Genomic DNA, 22,751 nt, shown 5'->3' with positions numbered 1-22,751 from the left:
ATATTGACTTTTCAGGCCCCATGCAAGTTAAGAGTTTCATTGTCAAATCTTGAAATCACAGGAAGTGAAAATTACTTACTGCCCTGCAAAGTTTACTTTTTCTCTCTTGCAAAAGTCAAATAGAAAATAGATGGCAAAAAATCTGCATATTAAAAAGAACAAGCAGAAGAAAACCCCTTCTTGCTTATGTTTGTCTGTTCCAGACGCTCAGCAAGACTGTGCATATAGTCAGGGTCTCATCTTGTAAACTCTCTCCCGGCCAGTGAGACTGCATTTTAGTAAGGACCTGTGTAATGATTACCGTGTAAGAAACAACTTGTTAGGACTGGGCATTTTAAGGTAAGACGGGACAGCTGAAGGCAGGGGCCCACCAGCTCTGCGTGTGCTTTGAGCTAATGGGAAGAAAACTGGTGGGGTCCCACTGCTGGAGAAGACATGTTAGCAAGAGGGCAATGATACAGCTTTGGAGCTGCCAATTGCTGGGACGGCAGGGAGATCCGGGATGCAGGAGTCATTCTGTGGCTGTTTAGATTTGCCTTTAATTACACAGTTTCCCCCTTTTCTCCGGTTGTTCTCCAGAACAAGGGACTAAAAAAAAACTTCTCAAGATGCAAAAAAGTGCTTGTAAAACCTTAAAAGGCAGTTGATTCCATGTCCAATGCCTGTGATTATTTTCAGCTTTCTTTTCTTCCTTCCTTTCTTTTTTACATAAAGGGCTAAGCTGCTAATTACACAGTGCCCCTTTAGGAAAAGAGGTGGAGAGTTCATTTTTTTGGCTCCTGTCCTTTTGCCTCTCACTGGTTTTGTGGTCACTGTATCTATAGGCAAGCTCACCTTTCCGAAAGAGTAGATCTGACGCTTCCAGTCCTCATGAGCAGGCTCTGAACCTCCTGAGTGCTTGTTGTCAGTCCAGAGAGAGAGCCATGATGGCTAAGAGGAAGGTCAATAGACTCGGAACTGGTGTGAAGGCTAGTCATGGACTGGTAACTTGGTGTGTCCTTACTGCCCGCTGAAGAGCTGCTCAGGTTTGCAGCCCACACAAGACCACCTGACGTGAAAGAGTGCACTGAGGCGGGACTGGAAGCCAAGGAGTGACTTAAGCTTACAACATCTGCATTTAAGTCCGAAGGTTTACTGAAGAGGGGGCTGCTGCTACCACTTTGCCCACCTGCACTGCCCATGCTGCCTGTGCCCGAGGATGGCGATTCCAGGCTGCCTTGCCGTGCCAATGTGGTACTAGGGCTGGGCATTGCCGATGTGGGTTTCACACCTTCAGTACTGGGTGCAGAGGCAGCTTTACCACTTGCCTTGGCACCAAACAACCTAAATGTAAAACAAATAGCTTTAGAGAAACTGATAGCCACATTAAACATTCATGGCGTAACATCCTAAGAGCCAAACTACACATTTTTAATTACCGCTACTAAAATCATGCCTACCTAGTTGATCAATCGCATCGCAAAATTAAATCCACTTAACCATATCACAATAATGAGGGTTTGTTTCATTAGCAACAGCTCGCATTCACTCCTGTTCAGATGTGCTCTTTGCACATACAGACCCTCCCAGAGAAAGTAAAAATAAGCACATTTTTTTGTCTTATTAGTGCATAAACAGATTACACTTTCACCCAAATTCAGGAATTAAGCGTTCCCACGGCTAAGTCATTAGCTTTTAAACCCTTCACTTCTCAAATCAGCTAAAATGATTGCAACAAACACTTGCAAAATCCTTCTTAGTTTAATAAACATCTAAGTATTTGTGGGAAATTTCTCTCTCATTGTTCTTTTGCACAGATGGTCATGCGGTCATCGGTCATGTAGTAACCATTCAGATGGAATAAACTGCACCAGAGCTAAATGGGCTCAGTTTGTCTCCAAGGGCAGTCGTGACAGAGGTGTATTTCACATAATTGCTTCCAGCAATTCTATAGAAGAAAATTCTACAGTGATGATGAAAAAAAAACCCCAAATCCTCTAAAACTGTTGAAATAAAAGGTCATGTGATGACTTAATATTTTACTGGAAACATTTTAAGCTGCAGTTAAGGTGCAGCTCATAATTTAATATGGAATAAATGCAAAATTTCTCGTGATGTAAAGTAAGCATGGCTAATAAGGTAAGAATCCATTTTACATATTACCAAGCCCACAAAAATCAGCTGCAGCCTGGAGGTGCTGTTTTGGTAACTAGGCACAAGAGGGCACTATTGGCTTTTTCTCCAACAGTGCAAATGCTCCAACCTAATTTATACTTCATCCAGATTTATACTTCCAGAAATGTTACAATAGAGCATTTACAATTGAAATTCAGCTTTTCTAATGTTTGTGATGAAAGATGTTAGAAAGCTGCTAAGATAATGTAAGGCTTGTAGCTGGAGCTGCCAACAAAGTGAAAGCAAAGACTTTATATATAGAGCCCTTCGGTTCTCGGACCAGGCATGGCATCGCCTGTTCCAGTAACAGAATGTGCCTGAATGAGGCGTCCTTCTTCCCTTTGGGTTTATCAGAGTATTGAGAGGGAACTTCTCATGTGCCCGAATATTCAATAAGAACTTAGAATCATACAATACTTTGAGCTGGAAGGGACCCATAAGGATCATAGAGTCCAACTCATTCTAGCCTTTAAACTTCTGTTATGGGAATGTACCTAAAATGCTCAAAGCTCAAGGAACAGTCATTTCAGGTCTGGGAAGGTCTTTAGGCCTTAAAGAAGTAATTGCATTGTGTAAAAACATATTACCCTTTTATCTTTTTGTATACGGTTCTCTGTTTGTGGCAAAATATGCCCTGAAAAGGCTTTTTGCCCAGTGCCGTAACACATTGAAAATCCCTGTTTTATATACTGCAACTTCAGGAATTCACAGAAAAGCACTAACCTTCGAAAGGTGGGTGAGGCAATATCTGGGTATTTGGATCCTGGCTGCCTAAGTCCCGGTGTGCCAGAGGCACTCGCTGAAGTTGGGCTGGATTTGGGGGAACTGGACAGAGAGACGCTCTCGGAATCAGACACAGCCACTTTCTCTTTTTCCTTATCCGTCTGGTTGATGGTGACAGGGCTGGACCGCCCGGACCCAATCTTGCTTGGCTCTCGCAGTTTGGTGGCAGCAGCACCAGCAGACTTGCTGCTGACGTTGGAGTCGATGCTGCTGGTGCTGGAGCGGTGGCCACCTCTACCAGGGATCCCGCTACCACTGGATTTTGATGGGCGAGGCAAACTTCGATACTGCAGAGTTGTCTTTGAGTTCACATGCAGGACCCCGTCATCCTGGTTCTGGGAACCATCTAAGCTTGTTTTCCGCCCTGCGTTGGACTTCCCACCGATGGCTGAAGATTTTGGCATTTTTCCTAGAGTCGCCGATCCGCTTGTGATAGTCGCTCCGCTTGTGGTGATTATGGTAGAAGATCCCATCCCAGACTTCTTGAATCCAAAGGACCCCGTAGCAGTTGATCTCCCAATGCCAGAGGGAGGCTTTTTTCCTTCATCACCACTGCTTTTTCCCGCATCCGATGGAGAGCGTTGAATGGAGGCTCCTTTCAGGGGAGTTTTCACTTTTTCTGAAGCCTTTGCATCATCTGTTTTTCCTAAATAAAAGTATATTTGAAAAGGTCACTTGTGTTTAAGCTGTAATGTCTCAATATCTGTTTTTAACACTATATGGTTACAATTTCAAAATCGAAAAGTACACAAATAGAAAAAATACCCTAAGAAAACAGACCAATTTGGTCTCAGTCCCCCATGAGCAGTCAATAGCAGGTACTATACATTACAAGTAAGCGTTAAGTATTATAAGCTTGACATTCTCCTGAGAACTTCCAGTTTCATATATAGCTGGAGAGCATGGATGTAGAATATTATCCTGAATGAACTATAAGGAATTTAATTTGGCTTTCTTTTCTACTAATAGTATTTCCATAAGTAAGAAATAATATTTGAAAATAAAACATGACATGTAATTAACATTTCCAGAAGTATGACATTAATTATGCATAGAGAAATTAGTGGCACTTATTGAGTTCTTCGGTTTCCACTGATTACATTTTTTTAGCTTATAACTAAATTTGTTCCGGTTTTAGTTACACAACATTACCAGGGAAAGATTATGTTGTCATAGTATGGAACTTCTTGATCTATAACAATATCAATTACATGAGTTAATAATTTTTGTTTTATCCTTGATATCTTTCAAAGATTTTTGATTTTTGATTTTCTGAGAGACTGTCTTCAGTACTGCACAGACACATACTTATATCAGATATATATATCAGATATCTCTACATAATGTTATCGTGACATTCAGGAAGGTTTAAATAAGACATTTTCTTCCATCTTAGAAGAAATTACCCTCTTCTTATTTGTACAAACAATTTTACAGACAAAATTGCTGTTTCTATACTAATTTGTCTTTAAGCATCTATTGTGTGCTTCTAATACGGAGCATACACAGCACAACAATGTTTTTAATTCACTCTTCAAGTGATTCTGGAAGTTTTGGAGGTGGGTGGCCTAATTTGCCTTAAGGAACTAAACTGTAATAAAGAGCAACACCTACCAGTCAGAACTAAATCCACTCATGTTTTTATGCAGTGCGCATTTTATGCTCTGCAAACACATGCACACGCCGAGATACGGATCAGACTCTGTTCATGTGTTACACAGGGGCTGCCTGCTTGCCTTCAGCAAAACAGAAGATCTGGGAAACTTCACTTGGCATGCGGTAACCCTTGCAGTATCTCCTTTTTTAACCAGTATTACAGAGGTGTCATTTCTGGAACTGTGTGCCCACTGACTGCAGCGATGTTCCGCAGGGATCCTATAGACCAGAGGCTGACCAATGTTTGGCAGTTCAAATTGCAAAGAAACAAAAGAGCCTCACAAAGGATTTGCGTTTATTCTGAGGAGTTCTTTGCTAGTTACCTTTACAACTGGGGGTTAATGCATGCTTATGCAGGATTTTGTCAGGACAGCACAGAAGTCCAGAAAATGTCCTACAAAGGGTCGGTATTTCCCCAGTAAAATGATGGATTAGATGGTCTTAATAATGATGTCTTCTGCCAACTTTGGAATTTTTGCTTCAAAACTAGATGGCAAAAGTGGCTACTACTTCTGAGAGGCCTTTCAGAAGAAGGTAAGAACTCATCTAACACTGAAGAAAGTGTGCAAAAAGATTTTTTTTTTTTTTAAATTTCTTAGCAATGGACTATGGAACACCTACAGCATCTGGAATGTGACAGCTCAGCTTTAGTTCAGAAACACTCATTTTGAGTCCCCTGACTTAACCTTTTTATCTCAGCTTCTAATATTTTGCCATTTCTATGCATATGTTCAATTACTGAAGGTACAGTTTTTCTAGAGAACAAAGATAAGGCAGACATGAGTCCAAAAATACTTTTAAGAACTCCCTAAGAGAAGCTGACGCCCTCAGATGATAGTAAACCAAAATGCAATCACAGTTTATGTTATGGATACATTCATGTATGATTAATAAATTATTAGTATGCAGTGCAGCAAACGGAGTTAGAGAGATGAACAAGTCAGTATATTATTACAATCTTGGCTTGCAGTCATTTATGAGAAGAACTACCAATATGCTTATAGTTCCTCATGTCTGTCACACACTGATAATATACATTAATTACTTTTAGCCCACTAAAGATCCCTTACTGCTTATAAATGAAGTCTAAGTACAAAGGCCTAATTTTCAGAGCTGTAATGTCAGCTACAGAAGTTTCCTACCCGGGGTCTTGAGAGCACTTGTTCCTGCTTTGTGCCTGGACTGAGCTGTTCCTACTTGTGCAGTCATGCCTCTCCTCCAGGATCCGGTCTGTGAAACAGAGAGAGATGCTTTCTGCCCCCCCTTCTCCGACTCTTCCGACAGCCCCGAGGGAAGGCCTTTCCACTTGCCGCTGCTGTCTACGCTGCTGTCAAAATCTTCCTCTGGTTTCTTCAGTTCTTCAGTGCTGCCCCAAGTTTCGCTGTCTGTAACTGAGCGCTTCTCCGAGTCCGTCTTCAGCTACAAGAGATTTGCGTGAGAAATGGTCAGTCTCAGCATCTTCAGTATTTGCTGATCTCTTAAATGACAGGAAAGGAGGAGAAGAAGCATATCGATTTGTTTGTAGCTAGGGCCATGGAAACTTCCTTTCTAAAACATTAGTATCCTGGTCCCAAAAGTTTAAAAACATTCCCATTTTGGGGAGACATTTTTCTTTTTTCTTTAATTTTCAAAAGATTTCAACTCTTTCCTTCATAGATAAACCATAATGAAGTGAAACATAATTTACTCTAATCATCAGTGATGATACCCTCATGACTCCTCAACTCCCTCTGAATTTCACTGCACTGAGAGGTTTTACTAAGAGCTTGAACGGGGCAATTCCTAAATATAATACTAAAATCGCCTCGGTCTGGTTTCCTGCTTTTTCCTATCCAAATCTTCCACTGACCAGATTAGGAATCGGGCTCCAGAAACACCAAATATGTTGTGCTGCTACCGAGCAAGGATAACATCTTCAGCAAAATTATCAGTGCTACAGCTGATGGCTTTTCTACTGGTTTGCCTCCACTGAAATGAATTGTTTCTAGCAAGAAACTCATCCTCGCTATATCAGCCAGCAGAGCAGCTAGAAAAGAGACTTACACAAGCACTACCCGCCAGCAGGGTGAAGGCAACCAGCTGGGGTCACACTTGCTCCAGAACTCAGGCCCCTGTGGAAGATGGCCCAGAGAGGACCTAACACCCCTGCAACAGCTGCTGGCCCTGGTGGGTGCTGATAAGGGTGTGCTGCAGGGAACAGCCCAATGAAAAGCTGTGAAAGTGGCTTAAATTGAAATGTTGGAGGCTGACCCTACCCTCTGCTCTTGACAAGATTCACGTTCTTTGTGCTGACAGGCTGCTTGCTGTCACCTTTCCTCCCAGGGTTTTCCTGCAGCCTCCTGACCTCAGCCTCAAGCCTTATTTGCACATCATCATCTCACCAGTCCTTCTTACCTCAGACCCTCTCTGACAGCAAAAAGTGGTGCTGCTCTCAGGTATCACTCTTACTTTTAGCTGATATAACCACGGCCCTATCCTCATACAGCCAGCCTAAGTGGGGCTGTAAACTGGATCGCATTCAGGGGACGACTATTTATTATTCTGTGTTGCCACAACTCCTTCTCCACAGAGACGCCTCTGTGGCTGTTTCCTAGGCACTGCTGTCATAAGTAGGATTAATACTGATTAGATGACCGACAGAATAATCAGCTGCTGTTTACATATTTGTCATTTGAGGCGTACGAAATGCAAAATCTCTCTGCACTTCCATAATTTCATATGTGCTTTGGAGACACTAGCACAGATTTTGGGTAAGGACTGATGGGAAAAGAGCCCAAGGAAACATCTACACAAATATTTCAGGGTCCCTCAGCAAAGAGATTTCATTAGTGTTATTGTTAAAACATGTGTAACGCTCCCAGAAATTTTCTCATAAATGAATGGTTATAAACACATAGCTATACATTTTTAAAGCAAACTGCATCATTTCCAAGAAATGGCAAGTATACTACTTTCTAAATGCCTCTCTTCACTGTTATGGGATCCGAAAAATGATGTTAATCCTCTTTTAATACGAAAACAACAACAAAATACGCAATTTCTGCCGCAGGCTATAGCCAGCTTGCACTGCTCCGATCACTTAAAAAGACTGCAAAAGGGATCTCTGTGTTGCATGAGTATGCCTTACACCTGGCAAAAAGCTGGCAAAATACTTACATATTCTGCTCATCTCAGCTTCTGAGTGAGATTGCAGGCTGGCATGGAGAACAGTGTATTTTGATTAATCTGCCTGGTAAAGGTCTGTTCCTAGCCTTCATAACATAAAGGAACTCTGGCAGGAAAGCAACATTTAAACATGGCTGCATTTCGATCACTGAACAAATTGCAAATAGCATCTGGCTGAGCAGCTAGAACATGAGATCACTCCAATTAAAAACACGCAAAGAGTTAAACAGTCAGCCTGACAATTCCCAATGATGATGATGACGATAACGATGATGAGGATGCAGTGGAATAAGTAAGCCAGGACTAGCTGGCCATCATTGTTGATGGGAAAGGGAAGAGGCAGATCTCCAGATGGGAGAACTTGATAGGGTGAGAAAGGCAATGGTAAGAGCTGAAGAATCCTGGCTCCTGTGCGAGTATCTTTGCACGAGTATGATGCTGGCTGGTCTGAAATCTGTCCTGCTGCAGATTAAAGTAATTTCCATTCCCAAAGTAACTTTATTTCCCCATTGTCTGGAGGAAATGACAAATACGTGTTTTTCTGCTGTTGACAAAGTCTGCCACAATGTACATCTACAAAACAGATCTCCGAATTGCAGGCACTGGCTGCCTGCAGGAGTCTAAATGGAATTGTGTCAGCCTTGTGTCCTAAATGCTTGACATCAAATCACTGGAGGCCACAACTCTTCCCTATGCTGAGTGTTCAGTCTTGAAGTTCCCTGCCTGTAAACAGGAGATGACATGGAAGAGAATACTTTTCTATTGGGACTAACTCTTCTGTTTTTCTTTCTTTTTTTGTGGAAAACTGAGTCCTGAAAGCATTCTGTATTTTTTTTTCCTCACTTGCAATATTGAGGGAAGCTGGGAAGAAATACTGGGAAACCTGGCACAAGGGCTTTTATATACATATGGGTTGGCAGTTGGACTTAATGATCTTAGAGGTCTTTTTCAATCTTAATAATTCTATGATATATATACACACAAACACATATGTGTATTATGCATATAGCTTGCGGTTGTATGCTGCTCAGAACTCTATTTTGACACTATGAATTGTCAGCTTGTGGGCCCATGTGACACCTTCGTTCCTGGACCTAACTGGGGAGAAGAGAAGCTCTGCCATCTGTGGGCTCCTTTCAGCCTCGTTTCTCCCAGTGGAGAGAGCAGGGAAAGGACAGTACAGCCTACGTATTTCCTCCCTGATATGTGTCAGCTCATGAAAGAGGAAAACTTTTTCATTTTAAATTGTGCTATCTGTTGAAAGAGATACTCCAAATGGGATGAAGTGAGTAGAAATCCAGCCATCACAGAGCCCGTCATATTGTGGGGTTTTGTGTTAGGGTGCAGCAGGGGCTGGGGGTTTCCTGGGGCTGGGACCAGTGGGGGCTCCCCCAGGGCGGGCAGAGCAGGGTCTCGCCAGCCGGCACCTCCAGCAATGGGATGTGCCCTGGGATGAGGGCATCTGAGGGGTCTGCCTGTGGATCAGGTTGAGTCAGTGGGGTCCATGGGCTTCTTGCACACAAATGTGATAGAGGAGTTTGCAAAATATGAATATTTCATTTGCTTCAGAGGCATTGATACTAAATATTTTTCTTTGTTACCCTTCGCGCTTGCGGGGTGTTGCAAGAAATGGCAATGAAAAGCTACTCACCTGAGCATGAGTGTTCTTCCTTGAAGAGGCAGTTATATTGGAATAAGAGCTGACAGATGAGGTGGTATTCAAATCATCTGTGCTGAGGTTGTCAAGAGTGTCACTGAGGCCGCTACTAACAGAGCTGCTGTCATCCCAGCTGCAGAGAAAGGAGCGCATCTACTTTACACACCGCGTGTCAATAGGCAGAAAGCATCTCAAAATCAATAGATGCAATTACTTATTCTTCAAGAGGTTTACCAGAAAAATTTTCAGTAATAGTTCCTAATGTACAACGAATATTAGTTTTCAGACTTTTTAATTAATTATTCACTCACTGTCAAGTGGTTGCTTGTTCAATTAATGAAAGACCCAGGTGTCTTTTAAAAAATTAACACCAGGTCTAAGCAAGCACTAGTGTAAGTCATTAAAACAGGTTGTTTCATGCTTCATTGCAATCACATTCAGTACACTGGCAAAGAAATCCATTAAACCTACCTGTTATTGCTAGCCAAAGAATTATTAATAGCTTGGAGAACACCTGATGGATTTCCAGGCTACAGAAAAATAAAAGAAATATCTCTTGTGCAGCCTAATCAACTGTCAGCCGGAAGACAGTATTTCCAAAAGTTTTATTTTCTTGTCTTCAGCCTTTGTCTAGTGGGTGCAATGTCATCAAAATAGGATTCCCTGACAATACGGTCACCGGAGCTGACAGAGAACACGTTATACATCTCTCAGGAAACACAGGCTGTCAGCTCTTCTGCTTTGGGAGACTGAGGCAGAGAATGCAAATGAGAGAAAGGCTTCTCTTTATAGAAATGTCATTTACCTACTCTCATGAAAGCCTTGCTTTTGCACGGAAAGGAGGTTGATCTGTGTTTCTCAGACCATTCTCTGCAAAATTGCTTCTCCATGGTGTTATGACTCAGCTTATTGCCATCTACAGCAGTGTACTCCCATTTTTGCTGCACCTCCACTTGTTAATCTTGTTTTGGATTATTCGCAGACCACAGAGTTTGAAAAATATTCACCTTATCACTTGCAGTGGGATTAATGTCCTACAGTTTTAGGTATATAAAAGTTAGGCATCTCATTTAAGCCATCTGTCTAGGTGCCCTCTCTAACCAGTACAAAGCTGCAGGCTCCTCTGGGAGGTAATTCAACCTGGCTTAAAATGTCTCAGGTTTGTGGGATGAACTGTCCACTGAAGGTGTCTTTCCCTCTCCTAGAGAGGAGTGGGTTGATAAAACCTGTTCTAGACACATAACTTCTGGAGAGACAAAGCTAGGTGACACGTTTATGCATGTTGGTAAAGCTCAAAACACAAATGAGAGTACATGATATCCTTGTTTTGCTGTAGCCTACATCATGAGCTGCCTTTTACAAATAATCTAAAATTCAGTCCCACAGTCGACTGAAAGCTTAGTACTATTGTTACTAATCATTCAGAGCAAACAAGGAAAATATCTGCGAAGCCTTATTTACACGTGGTGTTTTGGGATATTTAAATTCACTTGTCCGCTTCTTCATGGAAGGCTTTAGAAAGTCATAACAGCAGTGACAGTGAACTGCATGGTACAAAATGTGCGCTGATGCACCAGAAAGTTCAGTGCACCGCTCTTGTATCATAGCAACCGCCACAAGCATTACCTTTGCTTTGCGAAAGGTAGAAAATCACATCAGTGAGCCAGCTCAGGGACAAGATAAACAGATTTCAGAGGGCAAGAGTTTATTACAGTGCTGTACTTTCCACCATTGAGTACAATGACTACAAATAAATATGTCTTCTGCAACATTTCCAGGTAATATACACATGAGTCATTTAATAAAAAAAATACTAATATCTAAGCAATTATAATATCATACCTTATAGGCTGCCCACATTCATATAAGAACCATCTCTGAAGCACTAGTCATTTACACTTTCTGTATTTTTCACTGTCTAATGGGATAGGGAATTTCATTGATGCTAAAAGCCATTATTCAAATGCTATGTACCACATGGGAATATACCTTCTATAACAGTGTTAAGACCGAGAACCTTAAAGATGGATAAAAACATAAGTAATATTAAATGTGGTTAGATTTTAGAAAAGATAATACACCCTCATTAAAAGATATTTTTAAAAAGAAAAAAAAAAAGATAAGCGAGATCCAAAATGAGATGTATTGGGTACTTTCACAAGCAACAGGAACTTTTAATGGATGACATTCTTGGCAATTAATATTTGACCATCCATTTCCTGAGTCTGCCTTAAGACCCTGGGGACCAAGATCAATGTTTAATCCTGTTTCCCCGTGTTTGTTTGTTATTTTATTCTATTTTAATTTGGGGCATTTCATTGCATGCTCATTTTTCTCTGCAAGAAGATTCACATTTCCTAAATTCTGTAATACTTCAGCTCATTCACAAAGTATAAACATGTTCTCTACAGATGAAGTTTACAAGCAAAAATGGCTACAATCGTGTTTCCTTTCTGTCATGGCTTCTCTGTGGTGTTTCACACTCATCACACCTCACTCACCAGTGGATTATTAGTGGGTTCTGGGAACACTCAGGGCCATCTTGTAAGACATAGAGAAGATTATTTTGACACCTCCACTACTGACCTTTCAGAGTCGTCACTATATTTGTCTGGAATTTGTTTCTCTCATGATAGGTGCTCAAGATGTTTTCTAAATTTGGCGGCTTTCATACCCCCAAATTTCTACTAATACTCAGTATGCTTGTGAAAAACAGGAAGATCCAAAACCTCTTCCATTCCTCTATGGCATTTTTCTAAAGACTGTTAGAGAAACCGATTCCTACTTGAAAGAGCGTTTTGTACCAACCTTTTGAAAATACATAGTAAAAATGGAAAACTCCAACAAAACAGACCATATTGGCCATGCTTTTGGCAATTAAGATCGTTGTTCTGTGCTTATTTTAGTGCATTGTCCAGAGCTGGTTTAACTTGCTAGATCTTTTATCTTTCAGTAGCTACTGTTTTCCACCTTTTCAGCCCTCTTTCCCCATGTCTAAATCATATAGTTGCTATCAGTTGAGTTAATATAATTTTTGGATAATGAAGATGCCTTATTTGTGATTTGGAAAAAATTCTTGATGATGCATATTCACTGCTCCTTTAAACTGGCAAATGTATGACAACCAAATCTAGTAAAATTAGCCGTGCATCACCTTGAGATTGAAAACCCATTCTTGGGAGCCTGCAGCAAATTCTCACTGCAATTTTTGTTCTTGTTTCTCCTACCCCTCATCAAAACAATATTCATTGTCAAACCTAAGGGACTTCATATAGGGTTTTAATATACTAAGATTCAACTTTCATTTTCATTTTATCTTTCATTTATTTACCTCTTTCATGAAACCTACAGAGTTTATGACAGGTCAGGTTAGCACTGCTGCTTATTAATGCCTGGCATCACTTCCCTTTTTAAAACCACATTTTAGCTATTTATAACATTGGCAAAATCTGATTTATTTTCTTGCTGGGTGTCAGCCTCTGGTCGATTTCTTTAAAAGAAAATGTCAGAAAATGCAGTTCAGCTGTCTGGGAGACTGAGGCTAAGAGAAAAATGCCCTGTTTTGACAAGTTCTGGCACCATTTTCTTTGAGAAACCCCTGGATTCCAAGAAGAACTGGAGAAGAACCTTGAAAATCAGCAAGCCATAATCTTCACACTCAAGACGTGCATTTTGCTGTTTCTAAGAGAAATCCTCTCAAATCTGGATAATTTATAAATCTCTTCAAAATCACTGTTTGCATAAGCCTGACAGATTTTTTTTTCAGCTGACTGGCCAAAGGTTCCTCCCTACCCAGCAGCTCAGCTCAGCCTGCTGTGCGTTGCCTACTTCTGGGTTCAAATCAGCAAAGAGAGAGCAAGCAAAAGCCCAGAAGTCACTAGTCTCATTGTGAATGTACGTAACAACACAGATTTTGATAACACAACCACATGCTATTTTTTCTCTAGAAACGCTTCATTAATTTAGTGCTTAGAAGAGCACTGCTTCAGGGATGAATCTGAATTCTGCATTAAAGCAAGCTGCTTTCTGTCATTTTAAAAATAAGTTGAAAGACTTCTGTAACAAAAGGGACTATATGAAGCATGATTGAAGCCCCTGGTGTACCAGACTCCCTGCAACCTGCAAGATATTAGGTGACTGCTTTAACCAACATTTTTAACAAGCTGAACACCAATAAAGAGCTTCTAGTTTTCTTTAGAGCTTAGTATCTCACAGGTGACTGCTTTAACCAACATTTTTAACAAGCTTCTAGTTTTCTTTAGAGCTTAGTATCTCATTTGCAAAGATGTAATGCCTGCAAATGTGTGCTTTGAACCTATAGTTTGCTGCAGGGGTATCTTAAAATTTAGGTTACCAGCAACTCAAACTGCATGTCAAAAACCAGCAGCTGGTTTTGGCCTTACTATCGCTGTACCTCAGCGTTCCATCTGTAAAATGGACACAATACATGCACAAATGAGTTGGAAAACACAGTCTCTGATATCTGTGGATGCTCAGACACTACACTAAAAAGTACCTTAAAAGAAGCCCTTTCTTTTTAGAAAAATGTTCAAATGGTATATGAGAAATAAAATAAGGGGCCACGCATGACAAATAACAAGGAATACACAAAATGCCAAATAACTGCTTTGAAACTGAACACCTTCAATCTACACATTATATAAAATAAGGAGTCTAGAGATTGGGGGATATTGATGACCAAGCCATGATTGCCTGAAAATCTGTGTACACAAGAAATCTGAATTAAGGTTACACATGCAACCTTTCTTGCTATTTCTGAGTGCTTTTACAACCACATTACATTCTTTTCACACAGCATGAGTAATGTTCGGCTTTATCAACTTCATTCTGATAATTATACCATCAATTCAGTCATACACAGGGCTGAACCTGAGCAGGGAAGCTGTACTGCAGTACGAGTCTTCCCTTCACCTTGGAAGCTAGAAAAAGTGTGCTCAACCATGTGATAGGCACCAAGGGGTGGCTTGCCTCCCATCTCCTGGTTAGATTTATGGCCACTGTGTTACAACCTGCATCCAGAAACATGCTTCCTGCTCTTTGAGTTTGCCCAGGCTCTTTGCAGTAACATTACCAATATTCTTTCTGCTTAGATCTGTGTTTTCCTTGATGCACTAGGTGTGCCTATGAGATTACTTGCACTAGCTAAAACTCATCCTCTAATCCTAGCCTGTATCTTTCAAATCTGAACAGGTCTTGCCCATTTTGAAGCAAGAAATAACAGATGATGGAGAAGAATTCCATGTTGTCTTTAATTTCTGAAGGTGGCTATGCATATTGTACACAACCTAATGCTCCACAAATTGCTCCAAATGCTTCAAACAAAGTTCCAGCTCCTTGATCATATCAAATAGTCCATGAAGTTGAGGAATCCATAACTTGCTATCTACACAATGGGTTAGTCTCCACTATCACTTTGTCTTGCTTTCATTAGTGTGCGCTAATAATGAAAAGATCTCCCCATTAGAATCCTCTCATTGACCTTCCTACTGTATAGTTGTTCTAGAAATAGCAAGGTGTTTGAAGTCAAAATACCCGGTGCTTAACATCAGAGTGTAGAGCTGAACAGAGATTATGAGTGTATTCCCACAAGTATTCCCTCAAATGGAAAGATAAATTGAACTCAGCTGTGCTCATGACACTTTTGTGTTTGCTTTCCACAAGCATTTGGTTTTCTTCGCTTGAAAATAATGCAATTCTGAGTTCACACACTGGAGTTTATGACTCAAATGAGGAATATTTTATATGGGATAAGACATTATTTCACACAGCAGGTGGGCAAGCGACAGAGCTCTAGGGCAAAGATGCAATGAAACAAGCCAGATAATACTTGATCGTACCCAAAATAATGAAAACCTACAGAAATATGCAAAAAATTATTCTAGGTGTTCTGCATGATGGCTGAAAATTCAAAATACACTGCATTGGGAGAGCAACAAATCCTGAAGGTACATCACAAGTGGTACTAACAATCTGTGTTAGCTCCATGGATACCTAAAATATGCTCCTTTCACAGTACTTGTTTCAGAAAATCAAAAGAGTCTTTAATTGCAGACATGACACGGCAGAGCGCCCAACCACAATGATTGTTCCTTCCACCCTTTCTGTTTCTATTTTCAGCATTTTCCTACAAGCCCTTAAACTTGCCAGCTCAGTGAAGTCCACCATACTGATAAACTGGGTCATTGCCTGGAATTTGTTTCAACATTGGCATACTTCATTAATTTTTGATAGCACCTCCAGCCAAAGTGGCCTAAGTATGCAAATGAAAAAGCTTTTTACAAGCAGATCATCAGACGTATGAAGGCAGCAAGACTCCAATCAATGTGCTATCGAGTCTACTGGAAAAGTATGGTTCCTTCAATGCATCAAGCCTTTGGCATAGTTTGACAAGTTGCTGGCATTTTTTCCTTTGGTCTATTACCCGTTTTTGCAAGCAGAAGCAGGAACTACAGCTTGCAGAATATAGCTCTAGGAAATCCAGACCAAAACCTTTCCTCTTAAAGCATTCATTTAATCAGAATAACTGTTCTATCTAGGGAGGTTTGTAATTCTGCATGAAAATAGCATTTTACTTGTCACATGCTTTGTACAGCACATGAAGGGCTTTAGACCACAGTAGTAGACCTACGATGTGTCTGTGTCTTGCTTAGGAAGGAGAAATCCTTAGTCACATTCTTGCTAATGCCAGTGGAGTTTACATATCCCCAGGGACTTGTGTATGGATTTGGGATTTGGGGAATCTGAACAAACACATTTAGCAAAACAACCTTTACTTGCTTTTTATAGCAACTCTGAGCTTTCAAAAGCTGAAAACACTTTTAAACACTTCTAAATCGTTCATTACCGTAGTGGGTACATACAGTGCAGTGCCCACGTGTATTTCTGCTGCTGGGGAAATGGTCTTAGAGGACAAATAAAATAACTGAGATCGTGACAAAAGAGTAGCATTCAGGGCTAAACAGAAACTTAACTCCTGAGTGTATGTTTGAGGATCTACAAATCCATACTAAGAGGAGATCAAAGATGGGTAGTGAGGTGTTATCCCTTCCTCTGGCTGCAAGCAGCTGGCTGTTTTATGTTAATGAATCCACAGATGATGCAGGTCTCCATGTCCCTCTCTTAGAGCCTCTGGATGTCTCTACACAATTGTTATAGAAACAGCAGAGGTATGAGAGGCACTAGCAATTACCTTTATTAGTACAGTCTACTTCCATGTTTGTCAAATAAGATGCTAGTATACTAGTCTACTACAGTGGCTAGGGCTGGGACAGCCTCAGCTGTACTGGATAGTTATTTAAATTAGCCAATTGTGCCCTAAAAAAGCAAAATCCCCAAATTTAGCCACCTGTGAAGTGAGGGGCTACCTGGAGTGTAAGACAACTTGTGTCAGTGATGCCCAAGGCATCTCCATTAAACGTGAGTTAGGAAATCAAAGGCTGGCATTTAATCGCCTAGGTAGTCAGCAGACAAAGGCGGGTACATCCAAAGGGTAAGCAGACAGCCTGGAGAGATATGAGTGAGGTAGAGGACTTAAACCAGACACCCACAGTAGAAAGCTTGAACCTAGCACATCTTTACACGACTCACACAAGCCCTGCAAGAGGAAGATAGAACTCGTTGACCATCAGTCTGTGCTTAAGCTAGTGTCCCCCCCGCCTCCCATAAAACCGGGAACACAAGGCATAAATCAGCCTCCACGACACACTCCATGGAGGTGAACGGTGCTTCTCTACAGCACACCAGTAAAGTGAATATTAACACGCAGTCCAGGCTGCTGCCATGAACCATCCTCTCTGACCAATATTTCAGGGCATGTTTCAGGAGAGTAAGGCAGGATTCAGCCTAAAATAAAGACTTTATAGCTACTCCCCTAATTGACTTTTGAGAATAGAAATGATCTCTTAGCTCATTAAGAAGAAAAGATAAGAAAATAATTGGACTGTTTTACTCAAAGCAACTCCTCACTAGCGTGCCAGTATATCAGCTGGCAAACTTTCTCCTTCAAAGTTCAATTCATCATGAATTAATCCGTTTTAAATCTTTTGCTGTGAGCTCAGCTGCTCATTATTCATAAAGCAGCCACACTGACCCTTCACAGACAGATTCAAGATGGCACAGGGTTCATAAAATCAATACTTTGTTTCAATCCACAGACTGTGAGAGCCAAAACCCAGGCCCTGAAGCAAACCAGAAACTTGCAGGGGCTATAAATTTCATTATAGCTATTCTATCCTCATAGCTAAATGGAAACATAGCCAGTTGGACTCATAGCTCACCACCTTTTCCTTGGCAAGCGTAATGCATTACCTGTCATACCCAAACAAGGCAATCACTGAAGCGTTAATCCTGAATTACTCTGAGGTCATGGATAGAAAGTCATGTCATATATATTTCAAAATGGATGCATGCAGCATATTCTAAGGCAAATGGTTTACAATTAAAAAGAATAATAATGCATTTATGCACCTGCTGTCATGCAGTACCACTTAGGGAGGATTTTTTATTTCACGTTTGAAATTTTTTTTGTAAGAAGATCCAATTAGAAAATTATATTCTACTACAGAAATTACTTTTAGCCCAAGAGCACAATTAGAGCAAAATGCGGTTTTGCAAGGTCAGTGTATTTCCATATTTCTTCTTCCAAGCATTTAATAAGTGCTTTAAGAAATAATTTGGTTTTAGAGCCTGCAGGAAAAAAAAAATGAATTGATGGAAGATTTACATTTATTGTGACAATTATACATACCTTGCAAAACCTGCATACCTACACCTTAGGATCTGAATAAGTCTTTGTCAGAATCCCTTCTGGTTTCCACTTATTTCTGAACGCAACACTTAATCTGACATGATAGGGACAGCAGAAAGTCATTAACTAGTTCTAAATTCATAACAGAATGTATCAACAGTCAGAAGAAAGAACTTTGCAAAATGGAATTTAGGCAAGTGTTACTTGAATAAAATAATAAATATCCAAGCAGAAAAGATTTTTTTTTTTTTTTTTTGCACGAGGCAGATAAACAGCATCCATTTTTAATTACATTTCAAACAGTCTATGGAAAATAGTAATATATGGGCTGAACAAAGATGTAAGGAAGTAATTCCATCAAGAACTGTTGACAATACCATAACAAACCAAGGGAGAAAAGCTTTTGATGGAATTATCTTCCTGCTGCTGCTTGTTATGTTTTTAATACACTGTTTGGATCCAAGAGATGTTTAAATTTTTCTAATGTAGATTCAGACAAGTTAATTAACATCAGTTGAATGGACATAAATAAACAAATTACAGTGCCTGTACAGTTCTTCAGAAGATACAAAAGCAATATAAAACTCTATTCCTTGTTACCTTGTCACTTTAAGAAGTAAAAATATCATTCTTCACTTTATGGTCAATTTGCATCCCCAAATGTGAAGAGAGACATGAGATCCCACAAGCATAATTAAATATCTCATGGATCCACATTGGTATTTGAAGGAAAATCATATTGAAAACAGCATCTTAAACACCCTGAGATAAACTGAATTTGCCATTCACCTTTGCAAACTGTCAGTCAGAGCTTCAGCTGGGAGGGAGGTACTGAAAAATCAAAGCTCTTTACTCAACCTTGTCTTTACAGTATATGAAGAAACCAAACAGATCCTCCTGATAATTGTTCAGAGGAGAACTCTTCCAGTAATTATCTGCCTGATATTAAAGTCCTGATTTACTGGTGACCTCCTCTGCTGTGCATAGTCTCTCACATTTAAGAGTATTTGTTGCTAAAACTACCTGTCCTACTTTTTGCTTACGTGCAGAAGCAGGGATTTATTTTTCCTGCTTGCATATGATTAAACCCAATCTGAAGAAAAAAACATACATAACTATGTTAGCAGAATGATGAGAAGTAAATATGTGTTCATTCTGGTCATGATACTCATCAGTCTCCATGAAATAGCAACACTTAAAACGAGAAATTTTGTGCAGCTTTGCTGCTGGGGTAAAGCAAGGTTTGGAGATGGTTTTTTGGCTTGTGAGAGACATTTGTTACCCCACATTGTGCTTTGCTGAGGATGGAAAGACATGGTAAGCAGAGACTAAACCAAAATTGTTATACTTCATTTGTAAATTCATGGTGCTGTGGTTTTTTTTTTTTTAAATCATCCTCTACAACTGTAAGCTGAAAGTAACAACTTAGTGCTGGACAACTCCTATCCTTGTCACCTCATTGCAGCACTCCTTGATAACCCACCTACCCGTAGACATAGCATGGTCCCAGACTCGCGGCCCTGCACTGCCATCCAAGGAGTGCAGAGAGCACCGTGGGAGCGGGATGCCTCCCACCATGCATGGGCACAGTCAGAAATGCAGCCCTTCTGAAAGCAGGGGGTGAATTTTATCTGGGAAGTGACTGGAAGCAACAGGCTTCCCCCCACACACCGTCGTTCAATGTAGTTTTTCTCTGCCAGTCTCAAGACAAGATGCTGGTTTGTTGAGTTTAGCAACAAGTTGACACTGTAGGAAAAGCTGCTAGTTCAATGCCTAAAGGGCTTCTTAATAAAAATCTTCACCGTTGAAACTCTTTGAGAGCTTGATCCACACAAATATTTTCAGATAACAGGGTAAGCCTATTATCTGAAGCCTAATAGGCTTACTTGCTTGCAGTCAGCATCACGACAACAACCTGTTTGGCAAAGGACGAATTAAGCAGAACATAAAGCTCTTTCTGCTCCTGGTTTTGTTTGTCAGGACTGTCACTCACGCTTGTTGCTTATTTCCCACATTTTGCTGAGTAAAGACCCAGGTTACTGCTTTAGCAGGAAGGGACTTTCTCTTGCTTCTGCGTGACCTGATTTTAGAAGGCTTCAGTGCTCTCTGTGCATCTGCCCTTCAGGCCCTTGCTCATCACTGCTCAAAACTGCGGGCTGATTTTAATCAAACTTCGCAGAAAACATAAAGGTTCAAAAGAAGTATAGTTTGTAACTCTCATGAAAATGCAGAGCCGTGTGAAGACAGAGGCAAAGCAGAAGTCTCTCTGAGAGGAAATGTGAGATATGAATTAAATGTATCAGACATACATGAATTCTGGGCCAAAACCAGACTGCTTAAAAGGAAAAAAGAAAAAAAAAAAAGTTTAATCCAGTTTACGCATATCTTTAGTCTCTTTTAAATAAATAGGTTCATGGAGCATTTGTATTCAGTTTTGAGATTTGGAGGGTTTTTTCCTGATTTTTAATTCCTTCTAGCCTTTTCCCTATGAAGGTCAGGCTGCTGAGTTTAGAAAACACAGATTTCAGAACCAAACTGATTTGCAGAGGTTTAGTCATCCTAGCAATTTTTTGACTTCTTTTTCAATTCCCCAATTGTTAAAGATTTTCTTGTTCTCCATTAAAGAGCTATTTGGGCATTTAGATTATTGATATTGGTTAGGTTTAGATAAATTCTGTTTAAAGAGTTCGATGTTATATTTAATCCTGACTTGCACCAGACTTTTGCAGCAATTCTAAATGCTATTCAGCTGGACCTTATGTTTCATGGCCCCTTTTCCCATGATCGTTAACAGCAATCATTGATCCATAGTATTTTGATTCTGCTCAGAGACCACAACTGGGATCAATTCCATCACTGAAAGTTTCCAGATGTATATATTTTTATTCCATATACCAGTGGTACCCAGTCTTTGTTGGTCCCATCATCTCTTGAAGAATCCCCGTGTCATGTGTTTAGCACCTTGCCAACTAGGGCAGAAGCAGCTCATTTATGGAACAATTACTTCAGGCTTCAACCTAATCCTTATCCAATTTTTAGGAGTCAGGAGAAAAAAAGGTTGTAAGAAGTGAGTTGCATGCCAAGTAAATTGCCCAGGTTTCTGGACTGTGACAGGCCAAAATATCGCTGATACATGGAAAACTCTACTTAATACTGAACAAACCCACCTTTTTCTAAATTAAAGCATCTTCAATGAAATATTATACCATATGCTAGTATTATGAAAAAATGTATAGATGACTAATAAAGGATAACATAAAATGGATGCTTGAAATGAAACTTTAAAAAGATACTTTTTTTCTTAAATCAAACATATTTAAATTTCTCTTGTGACAAATTAAAAAAACCCATTTCACTCATCATTTATTGCAAAACTGGAGCTAAAAAGAAATGGCAAATTTTCACCAACTCTATAGATATGCAAGAAACACCAATAACTGTGGTATTTTAAGCATCCTAAATTTTTTTTGTATTCTTCCTAGTACAGTGACAGCTGTTTCCTGAAGGCATTGCTGCAGTCTGTTTTGTAAACAATTTCCTTCAAGAAAAGAAGAACCCAAAGCCTTTAGAAAGTTGTAGTTCTTCTGGATAACAGAGTATTTCCTTTGGCTGTTTTTAGCTCAACATTCAGAGAAACAGCACATTAAAAGCACCCCCCTTTCAGCTGAAGAGGTGGCAGCACTAATGTATCTCACTATGAGTTCTCTCTTTCCGAGGGATGAAAGTACTGAAATTACTATTATTGCCAGATTGACTAAAAGAGAAAAACGGTGCTCATGGATTTAAGACACCCTTGACACAGCTTGTCAGCACGGCAGGAGAAAAACAATGCCTGATATCCCTGCAGGCACATAAAGAACTGCCTGAGTGGATTTACTCCCCTAATATGTTAGGATCTACCAAATGTTTAAGGAATTTGGTTCTGGCTGTTTCTCAGGGATTCTGGGTGGCTAGGGAGCGTGCTGAGGTTGTCACCGAGGGGCAGAAAGAGGATTTTGTGATGGGACCAAACAAGAAGTGGTGACAAAAGCCCTCTGGGCTGGTCCTCCCCAGCCCACTGCAGCCACGCACGTGGGCTTGAGGAATGGAGCAGCTGATACAGACAGTAAGGGGAAGAGACTTTGGCACTTGAGGACCCTTGTCTACCTCCTAGGGTGTACGTGCCCACTGCATCCTGCTGGAGACACAGTTATCTGCCAGCCCCTGGTGGCAGGGTCCCTCCAGACAGCTCACTCCACTGCATAGGACACCCCATCTCAGAGCCAGTTTAAACATCTCTCCAAAATGGTGACTGCATTTGGGGCTGGAAACAACACACATTTTAAGTGCAACTTATCCTTGCAACTGTGTAAATTTTTAATTAACTTTAGTAATATGAAAAGCAAATTTGCTATTTATTCTTACCACCCAAAAAAACCAATCCCAGGGGAGATATGAAAGTGCAGAAGTGCATCTAAAATTATCAGGAAAAAAAGGAATGCACACACACTTTTTTTTAAATGCAGTTTTTCCATGGGAAAAAGAGAAAAAATATTGTAATGGATAGGCATGAAGCCTGCAGTTCTGCTG

The 22,751-nt window shown here is 40.3% G+C and overlaps 1 protein-coding gene across 2 annotated transcripts in view; it reads right to left on the bottom strand.

Moving 5' to 3' along the window:
- Positions 1–22,751, bottom strand: part of NAV3 (neuron navigator 3) — a 273,197-nt gene that overhangs the window by 55,902 nt on the left and 194,544 nt on the right. For both annotated transcript variants that reach the window (XM_009646282.2, XM_009646283.2), the window contains exons 13-16: positions 9,416–9,548; positions 5,736–6,012; positions 2,878–3,583; positions 835–1,323 (exon numbers count right to left, since the gene is read on the bottom strand). In XM_009646282.2, coding sequence (XP_009644577.1) covers positions 835–1,323; positions 2,878–3,583; positions 5,736–6,012; positions 9,416–9,548 — 1,605 coding nt within the window. The remainder of the gene's footprint in view (positions 1–834; positions 1,324–2,877; positions 3,584–5,735; positions 6,013–9,415; positions 9,549–22,751) is intronic.

This window comes from Egretta garzetta, unplaced genomic scaffold, assembly GCF_000687185.1.
Source record: "Egretta garzetta isolate BGI_Z169 unplaced genomic scaffold, ASM68718v1 scaffold68, whole genome shotgun sequence".
Classification (NCBI taxonomy): domain Eukaryota; kingdom Metazoa; phylum Chordata; class Aves; order Pelecaniformes; family Ardeidae; genus Egretta; species Egretta garzetta.
This window is presented reverse-complemented; position numbering and strand designations above follow the sequence as displayed.